We start from the raw sequence: 23018 nt of genomic DNA on the forward strand, positions 1-23018 counted from the left end.
ACATCTGACATTACCATAAATTACAGATTACTTTAAAAGTAGTCAATATAAAATATTTCACGGCCATCTTCTCTGATATACTCAATGAATGATTACTATTATACATTTCAAAAAATAGAAAACCGTACATATATTTTACATGTGTAAAACAATTCTTATAATTATTTCGAGTGCTATAGAAAGGGGATAAGCGAGAGCAATTTTTATTAATCTTTACTTTTAAACCCAGCGAAGCGGGTGGGTATCACTCTAGTACATGCATAAGTAAACGAACAAATAAAAAATAATAATATAAGACGATTTAACAACAAATTTCTTATTTCACAGAAAACAGAAAAATATCAAAACGTATTATTATACATATGTAAAAAGCATTCTTAAACGTTCGAAAGGAATTCAAGCGAATGAATGATTATATGAACACATAGAAAAGCCAAGAAAACGACATATATAAAAATTTAAAATAACAATATCTTTCCATAAAGTTGTAAACGACAAAAAGTAAATAACTTAATAGAAAAAAAAACATTGTCTGTGTAGTATGTTTTGTTGTGAATTGAGATGTCACACTTAAAGTGTTTCAATTCTGTGAAAAACCAAATGTAATAGATCACATACCCGACTACTACATAGTGTTTGTACTTTTACGTACATACCATTATTTGGTTTGTTTTAACTTTACCAAACTATAAGAAAGTTTCAAATAAATTGGCAGTACATAGTCGATGTGGTACTGAATTCGTATGAGTGCGACTCCTGTAGCCCACACGACTAAGTTCCCAGAGGGGAAAAAAAAGTTGTTAGCCTTCATAGACTATTCTTCGAACATGTACTGCAGCTTATGCTGGAAAGATCATTATCTCCATAGATAAATGATGTGTTTTATCCAATTTTCAGATTCTGTTTATTTAGTTTTTTCCATTTTTTTATTACCATTAAAAAACGGCTCAACTAATTCTGTTGAAAACTCTTCCATTTCTTAAATACGCGTGTTAATGTCGTAACTGGTTCGTGAGATAATCGAGGCGAAAGAATCCGAACGAACATACGCACACACACACACACACACACACACACACACACACATCACATTGAAAAGGTTTGATTCGGATATTGCGGCCTTGAAACTGCGGAAATATGTAAAACTAGAGATTTTCAAAATCGGTCCCATTACATTCCCTCTGGGAAGTTAATAAAAGAAATAAGGCAAATGTATTTTTGATCGCTGAATATTTTTCACAAAAAAATATTAAATATTGACTTCGGATCAAGTAGTTTCTAGAGACTATGTTCAGATAGAAATATTTGATTTTAAGTTACTGGCAAAAGTGACACGATTTTCGGAAAACTTGATGGAGTCGCTAAATACTTAAGTTGCCGTTTTTGTGCCCAAAAAGTGAAATTCTTGGCCAAAAACGGCACGATTTTCGGAAAACGTGACCGAATCAATGTAATTCCACATCGAACTCTTAACCAAGGACCGAAAATATCTACGAGATGATAATTTTAAGCCAATATAAGCATTTAAAAAAAAATTTTGATAATGATCGTCTTCAAAACCTGCTCCCTTTCTAATGTCATAAATATTGGCTCTGTGAAATAGTAAAAATTATAAAAGGATACTTCTTACCTACGGTAAAAATTACCATTTTTATTTAAAAATTTTATAAGCAATGAAATATTAAATTATAAATAAGAGAATACAATAATATATCTTAGATGGTGGAAACGCAAATAAAGTATGTAAGATATCAATTATTAGAGTGTAGTATGCATTTATTTGCTCTTCCACCATCTGTGTTATATTAGTACAAATATTGAATAAGTAGTAATGTTTTTTGTATTAAATTTTTTTACGATAAGAACTCTGAATTGCATTAAGATTAGTTTCATGAAATTCAAATTAAGAGTGTAAAGATGTAAGTAATATTGCTCTTAGATAAATATATATATAGATAATATTTTTTTGAAGATTTCCGTTGACTCAACGCATTCATCTCTTAAAGATTAACAGCTTAATACATGAAGATTAAAGATATTTAGAAAATATTTTTTATGACAACAAAAAGATTCATTTTTCCAGTATGCTTAGGTCTCAAAAATATGGATGACTTGTTTGGAACACTCAAGTAGACAGGCGTCTGAGTGTGAAATGTTCCTAGATAATTATAGTGGAAAATTATGAGGTGAAGGTGAAAACAAACCTATTGAGGTTGAATATTGAAATATACATATGTATCTGAAAGCAAACCTAACGACTATCCACAAAAAGAACATCCTCAATAGTTTAGTACATGCATACTATATAAGAAGGAGCATGATAAAGTTATTTACATATTCAATTTGTAAAATAAAGTTAGAGAAATTGAAACACACGATTTTGGTTAGAGTGCGTTGTTATTGATATATATATAAGAAAAGATTCTTGGTGTCACTTATGTTTGTAGATGGTAAAGGCAATGACAAATAGATTTACTGATATTATGGCATATTTTTTATACTTTCGTTATACTTAAGGTATTATTTTCCCAGCACTACAGTCAAAAATTATTGGCTTATTATCCATGCTATACGTATATGTATACACAACTATAGTTTACAACGGTGTGTTTTTACTGCTTACTGTAGAACTACTACTACTAATTAATGTAATACATGTAAGAAATGCACATGTATACTATAATGAATACACGCATACACCACTCCATTATAAATTGTGGAAAGTAAACAGTAATTTTCGTATAAAAAATTATGTAAATCGTGTGAAAATTTAAGCTCAATCGATGCAGCACTTTTTGAGTCGATAAGCAATACACAAACGAACATAACATTTTTATATATACAGAAGATTTTGTAGGTATTTAATCACTTAAAAATATGCCCCAACTAAAATTTTAAGTTGAATGAACTTATTTCTATAAACATTGCGAAATAAATAAATACAGGAATATACGAAATTTTTAATGATATAAGTAACAGTTGATAGACGGATTGTACGGATTTTGAAATACCTATAACGAGACGCAAAGGAATATGTTGGCAAAGTTTGAGCAATGTGTGAATGTGAATGCGCATATATTATGATTTGGAGGATAAAATTTGACATGTTTACCAGAAATATGTAAAAGATTTGAAGGCGTAGGAGTAAGTTTCTCAATTCATCTCCAAAAACCATTTGAAAGAGGAAAGTTTTTCTAGATTCAGCTGACATTAAAATTGCAAAAGGATTTTGTGTGTTACCCATATTGAGGATAAATCAATCATTATTAAGTTTGACAGGAGAGACGGACATGGGCAAAATATGTTTTTAGTGGAAAATAAAATTTACTTCAAAAATGTAAATAACTTATGGTTTTATTGCTATTATGAATAAAGTTTTTAGAATTTTATTAAACTTTTTTAATTTAAATTTTCTAGAAATTCGATAGAATCCATATAGTAATTCAAGATAGATTATACTACAATTTATTTTCTACAACTTAAAAATTTCCATATTTAACTAATTAAGATATTCCAATATTTATATTTTAGAATATTAAAAATTTAAATATATATCTGAAAAGATTAGTAGAGAATTCAAAAAAAGCTCATTTCGATATAGCTTTGTTGGAAATATGAAATAAAATTATCGAAATAGACTAAGTTGTTTTACCATATGTCGATCAAAAAACAGATTTGGTGGACTTAAAGAAAATGATCATAAATGTAAAATGATCATAAACTATATTTAGGTATATTATTTTTGGTCGTTTCCATGAGTATAGTTCTGGAATCAATTTTTGGCATATATAGGTAGATCTATTAGAATAATCAAGAACTTGATCCTTCTTTGCCATTACATTTTTAGTGGTATTAAATAAACAGTCTATATGTATATTAATTAATATATTAACTAAAATATCTATATCTACATATTCATATACATATTTATTTATTAGCTTGAAGGGTTATGTTTATTATTAGGTTAGGTTTGATATAAATGACACAAACATGTCACTTTGGTTGGATGTTAAGTGTGAGATTGTGTTATATTATGATCACACATGCTTGTTGTAGAAATATATATTATATGTGTATCTAAAAAGCTCGTGAGCCCATAATGTAGCTTTATTTTTGTCTGATATTTGGAGGACTTATCTTTATATATGAAATTACGTGTCGCGTTGTTACGTGTGCAATTTGATCCAACTTGAAAGGTAGGATAGCTTACATTTCAATTTTTAGTCGCAATATTATTTTATTGCAAATTATTATATTTTATTGCAATTTATTTGTCTATTATTTGACAAATCACAATTATCTGATAGCTTCAAACGATTCTAACAGATGGCAATATCTGTTGACTGGATTGAGTAAGTATGCAATAGATGGCGCTATGTTAAAATTACAAACGTTTCATCTAAGATAACCATAACGTGTTGCTGAGGCTAAGGTATAATCTAAATTTTTTTGTAATATACGAAATATAGTGAAATTCAATTTTTGATGTTAGCTTAGTCGGCCACGTGTTGCGGCCTTCATGACTGACGTCCTCCTAGTGTTCCCCTTGAATTTTTTAAGACAATATAATATAAGAAGAACTTTCGCCACAGGAACACGTGGCCGGGACTGCTAGTAAAAATATATTTTTTACACAAAATATGAAAATAAATGACTTGAAACTGTTGACGGTGAAAATTGAGAAATTGCTCTCCACTTTCAACACCTCAGACAGATACTTTCCTTCCATTTTATTTCTACATATTTCGTAGTCTAGAGCTTTGTTTGACTAAAACCGATAGACATAAAAACATGATCAAAATTTTACCTAGAACTAACCCTCCAAATGGCAGAAAAAGAGAATCCTAGAAGTTTCGCTGCATTATGGGCTCGCGGTTTATATAAAGAGTATATAAATAAATTTTAAACATACCTTAAAGCTATTAGTTATGTTTATGTTTTATTTACATATAATCTAGTATCTACTACATATGTATCAACTAATGACATGAGACCCCAAACGCATTTCATACACAATTCGTTAAAGTACAGTGCAAGTTATTTTTAATTTGATTGATTGAAGTATGGAAATTTGATTGATTGAAAAGTTATAAATTATTTAAAATGATGAAGATGTTAAATATGATGATACCGCATATTAGTGTGATATGGTCGATCGAATTTTATTCTTTGGGAATAGTTAGACATAATTTTTAGGATTCTTAAAAGAAGATTTTAAATAGTTTAACAAGAAGAGTATATATCAAATTTTCACATTCGCAAATTGTTGTTTTGTTGGATGTGCCATTAAATCGAGAGTTGATTTGGTTGGGTTCTACAATTATTATCTTATATTGTACGAAATGTGACGCTAATTTTCTTTGAAAAAATTTATTTTTCGCATATTCTACGTTTCTGCGTTTTATTAATTAAATAATATCTGTATACGAATTTTCATCAAAATCGTTACAGCTGATTCCGAGATAGATATTTATAAATTTACAATACTATTATCAGAGTAAGAGATATTCTGGATAAAAGAAATAAGCACCAATCAACAAACCTTAAATTGTAACGTTTCGCTATTTAATTATTAGATTTTAATAGAAAGCCTGAATAAATAAAGTAGTAAAACGTTGTAATTAAAAGTTTACTGATTAGTGTTTATTTATATAATACAGAATATCTCTTATCCTGAAAATAGTACTGTATACGAATTTTTATCAAAATTATTAGAGCCGACCCCGAGGTAGATATTTATATATAAACATACAAGAATTGGCTCGTTTAAATATATAGATATGAAAAACAACCAGAAGAAGTAACCTAATAAGATAAGCATAATTAGTAAATATTCAGATATACTTGCAATTAAATAAAAGCTTATGGTGATTTTATAATTATGGTTAATTCTGATAATTTACAATTGAGTGAATCATAATTCTTAAGAAACACAAGAAAGCACAGAGAGCAATAATTAATAATAATAATTTAACTTTTCCATTTAATAAAATATAAATAACAAGTCGAGAAGGATATGACATATGGGTGACAGACCATTAATTTTTTGACTCAGTCAATAATTTTATTGAATTATTACAAATTATTGCAATCGATAAAAAATTTTTGTGAAACTTTCATTTTTCATAGCTTATCTTATGATTTCCGATTATTTTATATATTATTTTTCTAGCCTGATTTTTCCTGGGTATATACGCCATATCTTCCTTATTTCCTAATCAAATTCCATGATTAACTTCTCATTTTCAAGCCTTTTGTGCTGGCTACTGACAAAAAATAGACTCAAACAGGCTAGAGAAATAATTTTAACATTTAACTGTGTTCATGACGTAATTTTTATATCATATCTGTAATAAAATTGCTTATAAATAAAAACAAAGTACTATTGATATTATATGATTTTTCTAGTCTGATTTCAGCCACGGATAACGCGTTTTATTTGTGATAAATATTTTCATTTCACTAAAAGAAATTGAGATTTTAAAAAATTTTATATTTATTGTCCTGTAAACGTCTCTTTAAAAATTTGGCGATACGTAGCGACACAAAACATAAACAAATGCTTAAGTACAGACAGTATTATAGACTTCTAAAAATATATAGAGATATTATCCAAATTTCCTGATAGGAAACAGTATCATTCTATCAGAAGTTAAAAATATTCTTTTTTTTGTGTATGCTAATAAAATAATAATTATAATTATGAAATAAAAACTCGAACAAACATGAATCAATATGTCATAATAAAGGAATCGGATGGTATAAAAACAGATTTGATTAAAGTTAAATGATTCGAGGTATTTTAGTTTTTTTTTTTTACGGAATCTTAAAAATAATTGTGAATAAAAAACACAAGATAAAAATATTAAAATGACCCTTCTATATAAAGCTGCTATATTATATAGCTATAGAGTATACATACAGTTAGTTAAACTATATAAAGCATAGTTAATCCCCAATAGACAAGATGAGAAGAAGTACGAACATAGAATGTTTGGATGAAAATGTCGTTCGTTCTATGTCGTTAATTATAGAAGTAATTACTAATTAGATTAAAATTCATATTGCATTAGAGATATACATATTATTATTGTATAGGGTGATTGGTTGATGACATCTTGTCAAAGTACACACTGCTTACCAATTCAATCAGCAATTCTTGACAGATTTTTACAAGATCAGTTTTTTAATGAAATATCTGAATAGAATAATCTTGATATTAGTACAAAATTACTTTTATTACAAAATAATTACCTTTATAAAATAACAAATTTTAGAACTGAATCAAGGCCCATTCCTTGGTAAATAAATTCAATATTAAGGAAACTAAGGGTACCATTACAAATTTAGTTTTAATTTTCCATAATAATTATTTCACTACTAAAAAAATTGAATAATAATATAATATTTTAACCCCTCATAAGAGCAACACTCAATTTGTTATTTAAACCCATAGCCCGAATTGTTTTATCCACGAAAATCGAAAGAGGAAACGTTGCGCCAATTAAAATAAATTTGAATGATGTTTGGAAATAGAAAATATCTTTTGTTTCCGAAATATTTGAGGATCTTCTCGTGTGTTCCACGCATTACTGAATCATTGAAGAGACTTCCTGCTATCATTCGTGAAAGTTCAAAAATGATTTTGAAGAGAAAGAGAAGTATAAAATTCAAAGATAAGTTTAAGCACCATGGCGTCAATTTTGCGACATACAGGTGAGTACAGGGGATAATATGGAGGTCACACCCCTTGGTATTTCAAAGCTGAACCAGCAAACATATACGGCGCTGCTGGATCCTACCTCTGTATAAGTATTCCAAGCACATAACATAAATGCCCGAAATGACGAGGGTTTTTTTTTTAACTTCGGGTACCGAAGTTACCGGATTTATTTCTTTACGGTATTTATGTAATTCGCATCAAATATCTATGCAGAGCTATTATTCACCAACGCCGTACATATTTGCTATGCAGGGGTGAGATACCTGGAGGTGTAACTTTCATATTGTCACCTGTACCACGCAGAACTAACACCATAGTGCTTAAACTAACTTTTACGTTTAGGAGCATCTTTTTCAACATGATTCCTGGTTAGTCATTTCACCCCAAAAATTTCAGCATTGGACTTGCAGTCTATTATCATGTGCAACATTTTTTAATTGCCTTGTACTTATTTCTTATACATCTGTGTAAACTGGCAATATGATCATAAGGCAAATGGCAGAAGTTGTTATAAGATTAAACTAGAGTAGGCCCAGTCTTTATAAAGCCAGACTAGATCTATTCAAATCTGGAATTGACCAGTGAATACCAATTATTATAGAATTTTAATCATCCTGTAGTGTATTTTGGTTTGAATGTAATTGTAGGGTATATGTATGATAAATATACAAACTTAACCAGTAAGTACATATTTCAGAAACATTGGTGCATTTATTGCTTGAGTGGCTTGGTTTGCTTCTTTGCTTGTCGCAAACAATGAATGAATGAATATTATAGTAACTATATCGTATAATATATAGATGTGCTTGTTCTTCATATTTTATTATACAGATTGTCACATCAGGTCGTTAATCATTTTCGTTTAAGAATTTAAAAAAGCTGCATGTAATGTGCATCATTTTAAAGTATTCTAACAATAGTTCTAACAAATGTCCATCTATTTAAGTGATTTGTTACTTTTGTCGTTATTTTATGTCTATCGCGCTGTCTCAACCTAGAAAGAATACACGTAATATATTATTTTGCTGTTTCGAGTACAGATACATATTGAGACCTTGTATAAATGAATTTAAAACGAGAAATATACTTCTATAATAAAACAAATCTTCTGTGTCATTATTAAAGGCAAGAAAAGACCCTGATCATTTTTAAGTTGTTTTTAAAAATGAGCATTCAGCGTATTGCTGAAAACAAACTGCAAACGAGTTCTATAAGAGGACATTTCCACCCACCAAAAGGTTAAAAATAGATAAAACAATCCTTGAAACTGTTTGTCAATATTTGAGCTTAATCAATGCACAACTTTTGAAGTTTTTGATGCACAAGTGTTTCAACCCCTATTTCAACCCTTTACTCTACCATACTATGTATGTATATAAAAATATAAAAATAATACATAAAAACCTTCCTCTTGAATCACTCTATATAGTAAAACTCGCATCAAAATTCGTTGCGTACTTTTAAAGATCTAAGCATACATAGAGTCATACAAGCGACTATGCATTGATAACAATGACCTTTCGTGTCATTATTTTGAACTTTTATTTTCCGTACATTAATAATATGGGGGAGGGTTGTTGGTTAAGCATTTGGTGTAGTGTGCATTGTATCAAATTTGAAGGGCACTATGAAGTTATATGTCTATACTTCGTGTAGAAAAACTGCAAAATACCCCAACAAGGTTTGCAAATTACTTCGCCTCTATCCTTACAAAATCAGTTTCCTTTAATTAAAAGTTACTGCTGTTTGGCTAATCTACATAGTAGCCCAAAAAATCATTATAACAAAGGACCACGCAGAAATCTTATAGGCTATTATGGGTCTAAAAATCATATTCAGAATTTAAGGCAACGTTATAAAGGCACTACAGAGTTTTTAAAACTTTTCTCTTGTCATTAAAAGCCACGAACTTCTAGTAAAATTTTTATTGACCTTGAAATATCACTCAAATCAAAGATGATTAATTGGTGCTCTTAATAATAAATGCGAACTTTTCTTATGCAGGGAGCCTCAATTACTAAGTATTGCAGCGACTCCTTTGGCTCTGGTGTAAGTGCGTCTGGTTTAAGTTCAAGGTATAGCTAGGACATCCTCTATTATATTATAAATATTTGTACACACATTACAAAATATGACGGCATTTGAACTTTCTTCGTTAGTAGGTTATAATTCATTCCATCTCAAATTCATCGGAGAGAGAGATATGGCAGTACATTACTATTAAATTAGTCATACGTTTTCATTAATATTTAGTTGTGTTATACAAACTGAACCTAGCAACGAATATTTCATAGCCAACCAACTGACAATATGAACATGTTTTACATAGGGCTGTTTATTATTTTCGTCATAACTAAATAATTAGTCCAAGAGTCGGGGTCTGCAAGGATTTTATACTATTTTCGATACCTAATTTGTAGCAAGATTAAATCTTAGATGTAAGTGCTATTGTGAATTATGAATTAATGTCTATTTGTCAATATTAAGATTGTTTAGAAGGTTTTCTTTAACTAATGGAAGTAAGGAAGGTTTAATTATTTACCCCACTTAATTAACGTGTCTGAAAAAGTCCCTGATGGCTTAGTTCAAACGCCCGTCGTCACTACAAAACTGAAATTAAATAGCTGCGATGGTTAAAGAGAATTGACAAAAATACACTAGCACCAGGATCTGAACTCGAGCCTCTTGAATTCATGGCCAACACCTGCTTTATGTAGTTCTACCATACAAGCTCTACGCAGATTTTTTCATCGAATTTTTTTATTTGTTTATCAACATTAACTTATTTATTAAGTATGTTTTGTTAACTAGACTTTGGGCACAATTTTTTTTTTAAAGTCAAAGCCCTTCTGATGTATATATGTATAAAAAGGATTCACTCAATCTCCTAAAATAAATGAAAGGCAGCGAAAAAGGTGGAATAGGGCAACAAAATGAGTCTCAGGCCTCCGAATAAGTGTCGGCGTCTCCGAACGAGCCCGTCCATCTAACCTTTCTTATATGTGTCTGAAAAATTGGAAAAATTTTTGACATACTTACTTCATAAGAAAAAACTTTAATTTTCGTAGTCTCTAGTGTCGAGCCTATAGTTTCCAGTCTCTAGCCAGTTCATTTTCGTAAACTTCAAGATGTTGTCTGGAAATGTGTAAGTCTGAACATGAATTATTTGCTCAACAGCGAGTTCATACTCTAAGACATTATTAAGCCTTATGAGAATGACAGGAGTATTACCTATTCAGAATTTATGTAGAATATTTACTCAGATACCTATAGATTTTTAACATGAAAGTACAATTTGTAACCGCCTTTGTTTACATTTTGTTAAGTCTCTGGTTAATTTCTATAATATATGAATGAATGGCATAGATTATCATTATGTATAAAATGTAATAATTAAGGACTAAAATAATCAACATCTTTAAACATTCAGTGTGGTCGGTAAAATGTTTGTTAATGATTTGATGACGAAACATCGTAGGAGAAGGTGTCCTATAATGATCCCCTTAAGAAAAAATGTAATTTATAGCCAAAATATTCTAGGTATGTATCACGTCGAAATATTTTTGGTTTCTTTATTCAAATGTTGCAGTATTGGCATGCCAATTTCTTTTTATTTGTTCAAATTTTTAGAACTGTTCAATATTTCTCAAAAGGGGCCGTTTTAGTGACCTTGTAAGAAAAGGTGGGTACAAAGATCCCATTGCATTTTTTACCAAAAATTTAACATTCCCATAAAAAAACACTTAGTTTGTATTCTTCATTCTGTATTAATCTGTTTGATTGAACCAATAAATTCGACACACATGGCATAAAAAACATAAATATAAAAAGTGAAAATGATTATTGATTTCGCCACAGACGCAACTAGGTAATTGCTGGCCAATACCTCTTTGCCCCTGTGGCAAATCAATTTATCCTGTGGGACGGAGTAAAAGCGCCTATATGTTAATAAAATACCAAGATACTAAATGTTTTGTATCTTATAGTAACGTAGATAATTTCGATATAAACAGAATTAGAAGTAAATACATTTCTTCGGTCTTTTTATTTTGGCATGTCTGGCCTACGATAAAAAAGTTTTCGGAGTTTTAAATTGTCTTAAGATTCCGATTCAAAAACTATAATTTATAAGATGAATAGTTAATAATAAAAGATATAAGTGTAATTAATTAGAATAATTAACTAGAAAAAGTTGAATAGCATAAAATAAGGTAACCTTGAAAATAAAGTGTATATTTGAATGTGCTTAATACTAACATACATTATTAATCAAAAATTTCAGTATATCGATATATATTCCAATATTTGTTAAAAATTCATTCAACAAAAAAAAACCCTTTAAGGGGTAACAGTAGCGGAAAAAAAAGACATATGACTTGTATGACTTACTTTATTTATGTCACCACTAGCGAATGCCATATATTAAAAAGGGGTACACGATATCTTCCTTACTACGTTATCAAATCCATGATTTATCTCTCATTTTCAAGCTTACCGTACTGGTAAGTGACGAATAAAAATCTAAACGGTCTAAAAATGTAAGAAAAAACAGGCTAGAGATATGATATTCAGATTTAATTTTGTTCATTATGTAATTTGTATATTAAATCTGTAATAAAATTGCCTATGAAGCTAGTATAGTAATAGATGGCATACGATTGATTTGAAATCTCTAAAATAGGTTAAAAGCTTTTTTTTTCTGCTACTGCTACATCATAATCATCCCTTAAAATTTAAATTTTTGATTAATAGTGTAGATAAACTAATTACTAAATGAATGAAAAAAATGGCATGAAAATTCTACAAAAACTACATTAAAACAAAAAATAAAAAACAAAATAAAAATGAAAGCATGTTGTTGTTTAAGGGGTGACTATAGTACTTACGTCCAGTGAGTGGGTGCATCAGAGTAGGGTGCGTAGTGGCTGTATTAGCGGTCTGCTGTTTGGGCTTGCTAACCTTCGTGTTACTCTTTGCAAACTCCAATCGAATTGTTTGAGGCATGTCAGGATCAAATCTTACGCCCTGCTGCAAAAAATTGCCCACAAAAACAAGTGAAAGTGATGTTTCTATTTGGTTTCATTCTTTTTTTTTTTATTTTATAAAAAAATCAATTTTATTTCAAAAAAAGTGTTTATTATTTTGCCAATTTTTTCTACCTGCTGATCATGATTGTAATGCGTAAAAAATTGCCATACTGAATTTTGAATTATTTTTGATCATTTCTAGTGATCTATATAATTTTTTATATTCGGCGTACCATGCACGAGAGAAGGTTTCGTTAATTATGATTTGTAATTTTGAGATTTTTTCGTTTATTAAGAAGTAATAATGATTAATCCTATTAATATTATTATGACAAATATTAATCCTAAAATTCTCAAAAATGAACGATAATTAACATGGCTGTTTTAGAATTTTATTCTTTCTATGCTCGGTTCTTTTATGGTCATAATGTCGTGCTATCCAATATGCAAAGGTTTGGGTAATAAAAATTATTATTACGTTGTATTTTATGCATATGTTCGTTGTCTTTGGTTATATGAAAAAGAATATTTATGCAAAAACGTTTCCACATGCCGGAAAATTGCAAAATTTTTGAAAATTTTGACTACATAAATTTAAATCAAGATATAATATTAATTTACATTACAGGATAGGGCAGATAAGTTTTTGATTTAGAAAACGCTGTAAAACAAAAGCTCATTAATTTTTCCAAAAACTTTTTTTACCATCTAATAAAAAATATAAAAAACATTTAAGAAAATTACATAAATCGTATTTCAAGTGAATTATAAATAATCTTTTTAAGTAAACTAAATTTTTAAATAACTGAAAAAACCATTCAAGTAAATTAACTAAATGTAGCTTAACTTCAAAAACAACTTCAGCAAGATGATCTCCATTCAAGCGTTAATATTTTTTCGGATGTTCAAGGTCGCTTATTCTGGTATAGTTTCTATCTATCCTGATCATTCTCTTTTCGGGAAATCTCACAAGAAAAATGGCTTAATTAACTTTATTCAAAAATACAATTTACATTTGAGTTAAAAATTTCTGTAATTTTCTTAAATGCTTTTTTTGGTGTATTTTGAAATGACAAACCAATAATTTGTTTTTCTTTTTGATTACAGCGCTTTTAAAAATCACACGTTTTTGTGCTACAACCTGTATTTACTTCTTATATTGAACAAGAACCATTTATTCCATATAAAGCTTTCATCATACATTTATAATAAATAGCAAAGGTCTAAACTTTTTATTGCTCTTTGCTGGTGAGAGGAAAATTAAATATTAAAAAAAATTACTTTAAAGAACCATGTTATTCTAATTGTATACAGTTGTTTTAAAAAAAATTCAGTATGGCTGAAAAGCACAAAAAAATTTATTTCTAAGTAAAAATTTCGTTAAAAAATCAAATAAAGTCTTTCAAAAATTTCAAAAAGAAACCATATTTACGATAAAATAATTTAAGCTTGTACTGTACATAATAGTAAAGGGCGTGGTAGCTTACCTCGAAAAATATTATGGGTTAATTTTTTTATTTGAATCTTCTACAAGGTCATTGAAATGCACGAAAACGTGTATTTGACTTGATAATATGGCGAATCTATTTCGTAACAGCCTGAAGAAGATATTGCGTTACTTAAGTTGTCAAGTTTTATGATATAGAAGTTCGTAATTTAAAAATATGGATTTGTATGCAATATTTAAGAAATAGTTATTTTTGCGTCAAAATTCTCTTTCAGGGTTGTAAGTTTAAGAAGTAGATACCAATGATTGGCTGTATAGAAGAAAATTTTATAAGAAAACTGGCCGAATATGCACAATATTTTAAATCAACTGACCATTAGAATGGAGATGATAACTAAATTTTTTTTATCACTTCTGGTGAAGAATTCTCATTGTAAGGACAAGAAAGTGAAATTGGTTTTTGAAAATGTATAGAAGTATGCAAAATATGAACGTTTTAATCTTTTATTAAACAAAGAGGAAGATGTAGAATAGTGCCGTCCGTCATTGAATAGTATCGCCATAGAGATTGCATATAAAACTCTGTCTTGCATGAAAGGATGGGCAGCAATCTTTGAACGCTTAAAACTTCTTCGTTTTTTGTCTACTTTTACATTTTTATGGGTAATGTGGCAAAGAAACTCACAATATAAGATAGGAAAATGGCTTTCTGTGAAACTTTTTCTAACCCACCTCAAATTGTTTTTCAGATTATTCTGATCAAAATCTCACGGTCACAAAATTATTAAACGAGTAGTTTTCGAGCTACGGCTTATATAACTATAACGTATATGTAGCTTTGATCGCTCGTAGCTCAAAAACTACTCGTTAAAAAGTTTTGTGGCTGTGAGAGTTTTTTATCAGAACAATCTGAAGAACATTTTGGGGGCAGTTAGAAAAAGTTTTACAGGAAGCCATTTTCCTAGTCATATACTAAAACTATAATATATTCGTAGCTTTGAACACCCGTAGCTCGAAAACTACTCTTTAAAAGTTTTTGTGGCCGCCAGAGCTTTTGATCAAAATGACCCAAAGATTATTTTAAAGGGGTTTAGAAAAAGTTTTACAGAAGTCAATTTCCAATCATATATGGCGGGATCGTTTGATGTCAGACATCTTTCCCTTATATTTTCCCATAAGAGGTGCGAATTAAAGCATTTTCAGATAAAAAACTATGTTTTTGTATACTTTGACGGGACCTTCAGAAAATTCAAACAAAAAATTTAACCAGAAACAATTTTTCTCTTGAGTTTGTGACACCATACCCTATACTAATAGATAGAGAGAATAATGCTGCGTGTTAGCAAAATGTACGCACACTGTGCTAAAAAGTGTTTAATTATAAAAATTATTGAAAAGAATAATTGTCAGTTTCTTTTTTTTTTTTTAAATTTCTGGTTGATAGTAAAATGTGGCAAATTTGCGGCTATTAATTATATTTATGTAATTATTTTACGTGCAAATAATAAATATAGGCTACATTGAATATTTAAAAAAAAGAAGCCTGTATAAAGTATAATTGTAAGTATTTGTGTGAAATGTTTTCCAATTTAAACAGTTTGAATTTCAAAAAAATACAATAGTCTTTAAAATAAAACTGGTTGAATAAAAATTCACCTCTTGGTAGGAGTTGAACCAATAATCTCTAATATTCCGTGAAAATATCCTGCTACTAAGCTACTGCATGATTAGGTAGAAATGTGTACATTTCTGTATTGTATCATCCAAGGTGTCGCATTTTAGAAGACACCCACATACAGTGTGTCGCATTTAAGTTGAAGACACGCTCATATATTTTCGTTATTTATAGGAATATCAATTTGAAATTTTGCACAATCATACAGGGTGATGGGTTACTTATTTAAAGTTACTTAACCAAAATCAGAACTTTAAACTCAGTCTACTACAAATTGACAATTTGGGCTGATTCTTAATATTTTGCCTAGCGTCAGAGATGGTCAGAGATATCTCAAATTTTTATGACAAAATTTTAAATTTGGTTATTATTTTGGTCTTTACTCAAAATTATAACAAGTTTATTGAAATATTTGAAAACATAACACTATTGAATTATCAATTTGTCCAGTTTTTACATTCCATAGCACATTAGTTATAAAATTAAAAAATAAACTTTTATTACTGGTGCGCTATGGAATGTAAAAACTGGATAAATTGATAATTTTAAACTGTTGTGTAGTCAAATATTTCAATAAACTTGAATATTTGATGTAATAATGATGAATGAATTTTGAGTAAAGCCGAATAATGAACAAATTAAAAATGCGAATTTTGTCATCAAAATTTTTGTATGGGTATAAAAAAATATTTTACTTTTTCTAGTAGTTTTTTTCGATATCTCTAAACATCTCTGATGCTCGGCAAAATATAAAGAATCGGTTCTATTTGTCAATTTGTAGTTGGATAAGTTTAAAGATCAGATTTTGGTTAAGTATCTTAAAAAATGTGACCCATCGCCTTGAATTAAATGAAATGAAAATATGAGGTTGTCTTCATCTTAAATGCAACACACTGTATGTACGGTATCAGACAGTTTTGAAAGTTTACTTAATTTCTTATGTAATTAAATGAGAATGACGAACGCTATTGTATTTTTTATTATATTTTAGGATGAAATGAATCTGTTTTCATGTAATCAGATTCCCGAATGTTTTGGCGTATTTAAATAGTTCGCTGTAAATTTAGAATTTAGAACAGTATGCTTGCTATTTATCAACTTCCTATCAATTTTGTAAATATTTTTATCAATCACAATAATGGAAAATAAGATAAAAATTTTCATTCAAAAAGAAAATTTAAGTAAACGTGTTCATTTTATCTGTCGAAAATTACATCAATATCAAAAAAAGTGTTATCCATAAATAGATAAGAAAATCGATTTCATTTTTATAATCAAATTGATATAAATATTGAATATTTCATTACCCAAACTGTTGAAATTGGTGGAAAATTATGTACATCGAAAATAAAAAAAGAAGAAAAGAAAAGAAACAGAAAGCGTATGTTAAATACAGAGTGGTCAAAAACTTTGGTTTTATTATTATTGTTGTTGTCATAATAAAACGAAAATATTGGGTTAAATACATTGAAAACTGAAATAAGAGGTATCAGAATATACCAAAAATTTTATTGTTTCCAATTTCGTGGAAACTGTTATGGTTTTAATTTTGTTTAATGCTGGTAATATTCCACGATGAAATTGTTATAGGTTAAAATTGACGCTTTAGCAAACAATTAAACTAGGAAATTGAACAAAATACAATATTTTTATATACAAATGTTCGAAAACTTGGAACTAAATTGAATTAAAATTATCTCACGTTTGTGTTTTTAAAAGCATTGTATACAATGACACAAATCATTATTAACTTATTATAAAATCGGTTGTTCTAAAGCATTGTTGAGCTAGAACATAAACTTAAAACGGTTAAAGAACTAATATTTTCTCCCCGAGCATCCCTTACGAGTTCGACACAATTAATTGAATATAGAAACGAATTTCTAATCATACTTTGATATTTGTGCTGAGCCCTTAACTGTTTTTAAAATACATTTTGAGCTGTGTTCTTTGCATTTTTCTCTAACCGTTTTCAAGTTAAGATTGTATATTGTCCTGTTTAAGGCTACCTTGAAAAGAAATTCCTTTCCATCGCTCATTTGGCTTTTAAATATTTTTTTGAAATTACTAAAAGCGTGCGATTCTATTATATTTTTATGGACATTTATCTTCAAAGCTTGAGATCAATTTAAAAGTCTTCGAGAAATTAGGATTAAAGCTTTTTGTAAGTCCTCTTGTTTCCATGCATTGCTGGAACGTCAATTTTAACTCATAAAGATTATGATTACTAAGTACTTATAAAGAAATTATTAAAATCACAGGACCAAGGACATATAAAGTAAGAATGTAAAATTAGGGTGGAGAGGGTAGCAAGACAAAAGGCGTCTATCTGAGCGAGTCGGTCATTGCGTACTTTGTACTGCTCATCAGGTGCTCTTTTGTTTTCAATTTTTTTTCTTCAATCATTTAAGCAGTCTGATGCCCAGTACAAAGTACGAAACGACCGATGACTAGACCACTCCGCCCAGATAGGTGCATTAATTTCAGGCACGGGAGCTTATAGGTCAGCAAAGGAGGTTTCATTTCTTTAATAAATATGTTCTTGCACAGAACATTCCATGGGTTTGGAAATAAAATAGTTCTGATTATCTACATGTATTTCCTAATTAGAGGAGATATAATAATGAAAATCTATGAAGTTATTTGATACTCAAAGTATTAGAATAACCGATCATATTAAACCAAAAAAAGTCAAACCTTATTTCTAACCACTCTATATTATTTTTGTAAAAAGGTTAAGAATAAAGAAGTTGCTTTTCGTAATGTAAAAAGAACAAAATAATAAGAACAAGATTTTCTTCGTATGATAAAAGAAAACAAAGATTTGTTCAAACAATATTTGTTTTTTTTTTTTAAAGTTTCAATGCATTCAGGATAAATTTTTGTTCCCGTTTATATATATTTATATATTTGATGTATAGAGAAGAAGAGTTATGATTTAATATAAAAATATAAATTTTCAGATATAGTCTGGTTGCTCGTCAGCATTTAATATCATTGATAAATACACCTAGAGAAATGCTCCCGTGCGTTGATAACTATGTTTAATTTATGAATTTTTAACGGTACGAAAATTCTCACAAATAAAAAGTTTCAGTTTATTTCGGACAAAAAATTTGATCCTACAATTTCAATTTGAAAAAACAGGATATTCGTAAATTTCAACGCATTTTTGTGAAGTTTTCGAAGAGAAAGAAGTTGGTAGGATATACATAATTAAGAAAGGCATGCACCCATTTCTAGAAGTTTTATTTTGAAGTTATTAATGACAGAATAACTGAAAGGCACCCAGACTAATAAATTGATTAGATATTCTTATAAATATTATATTTTATTATAGAGACCCACCTGTAAATCTTGTTTAGCAGCCTCCGCACCAGCTCGAGTGTGAAATGTTACAAAACCAACCGGCTGTAAGAGAATTGATTTGCGTTAATAAACACTATAATTTATTTGAAGAAAATTTTTTTAAAGGAAAAAAATTATATAAATATCTTCAAGATGTTTGAAAATAGATTGTAGATAGATATATACGAAGAATCATAATACGTATATACAAGTCTAGAGAAATAAATGTAAGAAATATAAACACAACGATATCTATGGTTTACAGAATCTTTGTTTGGCTGTTTTTTTTCGAGATAAAGCTCCAATGATGCATTTTCTTCTGTTGAAGTTAATTTCTATGTTGAATATTTTTTCCTTAACAAATTCATCGTTATTGATTATTGGCAGAGAAAGGCGTACGCCCACATAATATATATCAATGAAGAAGCTTAAAAGTTAAGGAATGGAAAAGTGCTTTTTGAGCTATACATAAATATCTCTAGCTAGGAGCTAAACTCATAAACAGACAGATTCATTTAATTAAAAATTTCGAAATTTTAAAATTGAAATTACATTTTTATAAAAAACCCTCCTACCCCTAGTCACGATACAGAAATTCTTTTATTTTTAAGTGCCCTCTCCTTCGATAAGTTGATCAGGTTAATTTTCTTGGAAATAAGGCCTCAGATCGAAATTTATTAAAAAGTTTTTTCGTTCGTCTTTATAAGCTTATTTAGAAAATCAAGAGTTCTGTAGTTAGTTAAAGAACCTTGTATATTTGTTTATCAATTTGTCTTTTTCCTGTGTGAAGAATTCCGAAAATTCAAAATGGCTTTTGAAGGAAAAATAATGGTAATTTCTGATGGCGTAAATTTTTTTGTGAGAAATGTTCCCTGAAAAAACATGACTTCGAATTAAGTGAGAAAAAAGTTTTTCTATATTAATTGTCAAATTTCTCGAAAACGTGGCTTGCTCATGCAATTTTGCTCTCAATATTCGTATTAATCACGCCAAAAACCATTCAAAAAGTAAAGTCATGCTTCTTGAAGAAAAACTGTTTTGCGAGAAGGGCTGTACGTCAAAAGAAAATACGGTAATAGTTAAAAAATATACTTACTGATGCCGTTTTTCCATTTTTGCTTGTGACTTTTAATAGTGAACCTTCGTATCCCTGAAAAATAAAAAAAAATTCAATTAGTAAAATTTAAGTGTATCAAAATTGATTACAAATTAGTTATGGCTGCAATTTTTTGGTAGCTCTTTTTTCGAAATTATTATTTTGGTAGTTGAATTAAGCTTTCGTATGTACTTAGCAAATCAATAGGAACTGTCTGTTTTCGCAAATCCATAAGGAATTGAAAATTATTTTGAATATTTACGTGATGCAATACTCTCTGATTTACTTCAAGGAATACTTCGGAGGTTAGTATTCAGCAACTCAAGTTTTTATTCTTAATATACGTCCTTTATTAGAAAAATTTATTTTTACTTTTTAGTCTACGAAGATTTATTTTATAGAATTATTGGATAAATTACATAAAAGTTTGCTTGTTCAAAAAGTATTTTTAATTTTTAAAGATAATTTCCACTTTTGATTTATCCATTATATAAATATATCTATAAAACCGTATATTTTATATAGGGACACCAGGAACCTCGGAGACCAATTTTTACGCTATATTCGTGTTCAATGACCTCAAAAATCCCCGGGTTACAAGTTTTGAATCATTTTCATCACTATTAACTGAATTTTGAATTTAGTATATTTACGGTCAATTTAAAATGCAATTATAAAATGCATATTATTTATGCAAATTTCATATTTTTAATTTCTTATAAATCAATTTAGGTCACAAAATTTCCTGACGCTCTAACAAATCAAATGCAGAATACCACATTCAAACCTTACTGTTCAAATTTTTCGAACTTTTTTTAGTATTTCATTTTCGTGACTTTATACACCATGACGTAAATAAAATAAAGGAAATATTTTAATGCCAATAATGCGACTAAATATGACTTAATTCAAATCGTAGTCATTAGTCAGTATGTACTAATGCGATCGTGCGTTATACATTACTTACATTAATTTTATGCATGTAATAATGAAGACACTACCAGCATGAATGAATAATAACATAAAAAATATAAACAATAAAAAAGAATGAATATTTTGGTATATTGGGTTGAGAAATGGTTGTTTTTTTACATGCCAAAATGCCATTATATTTTCCAATACGTATCAATCAATTATATGACAAAAAACATTCACGGAAATGGGTAAATGTGTCTGTATAGGGTGTCCCTCAATAATAAATTACTTTCAAATATTTATAAAATTTTAAATATGGTAGTTATATGGAAGTCTAAACCCGTGACCGTAGCAACGGGGAAAGTTTAAGAGATTATGTTAAGAAAATAATACAAAAAAACGAAATGAGCTCCGATTCTGAAAACCGAGAGCTTTTGTCACAGTTTTATTTTATGTATTTTCAATTTTTCATTGACAGTGTATTTCACAAAAGCTGAAAAAGTTACAGAATATCTCTTGATGGATAATTATTATTTTCACTTTCAAAAATAATAACTTTTGGGGTTTTAAATTAATGTGTATCAAAATTGGTGGAAATAGCCACAGAAACGATTTGAAATTTAAATTCTTATGCAAAGAACGCGACACTCACACCCTTATTTTGAACACCTGAAATAAAAAACTGAGGAACCCATGCCATTAATTTTTCACGGTTCTTCTGAATTATTCGCTACGATAGACGATTTCCATTTCCCGCCGAAGATCCCTGTACTAGAGAAAATTAATTGCTTAACTAGAATTGATACTACTTAATTCCTTACAGTATTTTTTTTGCCCAAGCGATTTTGAGTAATTATACATATTCTCGAAAATTCTCTAAAATGTTCTTTAACGTCTGATTTCGCTGGAGAGCGGTGGCGTTCTCCAGGGATACATTGCGGTAACTGAAACACGCAATCGCTCTATTTGGCTTAGGCCAAACTTTTTAAATAACGAGTTTACAATATGTAGAAAGCCGATGTTAGTTTGACAGGGACTTTCCAGGAAATTGCGAAGCCGACGAGCTTGCCAGAAATGGCACAATTGAGAACTGCAAGTTGCTCCTCAAAGAGGATATCTTAAAAAGAGCCAATCTTAGATGGAGGGATGACAGTACTTGTGGTACTACAAGACAGACATGGTCTTAGTACAATCGCCGGCGTTCCGAAGATTTTATATCACTTCCAAGGGCCTTTGTTTGCAAAATTTTTGCGGCTGTTAGAGGACACTGGTTGGGCGGCAGGCACGCTGAACGCCTGGGCCTGGCAGTGTATCATGACTACTGCAGGAGTTGTCACAGTGGTGAGGAGGAGGAGACAATGTCTTCTTCTCTGTCACTGCCCAGCTCTTGTCATGAGGAGATAGACTTACTGGAGCCAGCCTCTCTTGGACGACCTCTCCGACCCGAAGTCCGTCGACGTCAAAGTTCTCCTCCTGTTCTTAAACAGCTCCAAATGGTTCATGGAGTAGTGCCCGGGGATGGACCAAAACTTTTTCGGTATCACAACGGACCCTATGGTCTAAGTGTGCCCCACCCCAGGACAGCCACTCTAACCTAACCAGCCTAACCATATTAGTTTGACGATCCTTCCTATATATTTATTTGCGTTTAAATTTTTATTATCGTATCTTTTTATATTTTAAATTATTTAAAAACCATTCTGTTGTTTTCACTTAAACAAATTTAAAAATACATTTTAGAGTAGCATTTAAAATAAAATAATGTTAAAAATATATAAATAAATTAT

General features: G+C 29.4%; 1 protein-coding gene across 1 annotated transcript in view; it reads right to left on the reverse strand.

The window, feature by feature from the left end:
• The window catches only part of LOC123298757 (protein couch potato), a 623626-nt gene that overhangs the window by 47558 nt on the left and 553050 nt on the right, over positions 1 to 23018 (reverse strand). Inside the window, exons 4-6 of the mRNA XM_044880852.1 lie at positions 20317 to 20370; positions 19221 to 19283; positions 12610 to 12751 (exon numbers count right to left, since the gene is read on the reverse strand). Coding sequence (XP_044736787.1) covers positions 12610 to 12751; positions 19221 to 19283; positions 20317 to 20370 — 259 coding nt within the window. The remainder of the gene's footprint in view (positions 1 to 12609; positions 12752 to 19220; positions 19284 to 20316; positions 20371 to 23018) is intronic.

Source organism: Chrysoperla carnea, chromosome 4 (assembly GCF_905475395.1).
Source record: "Chrysoperla carnea chromosome 4, inChrCarn1.1, whole genome shotgun sequence".
NCBI lineage: Eukaryota > Metazoa > Arthropoda > Insecta > Neuroptera > Chrysopidae > Chrysoperla > Chrysoperla carnea.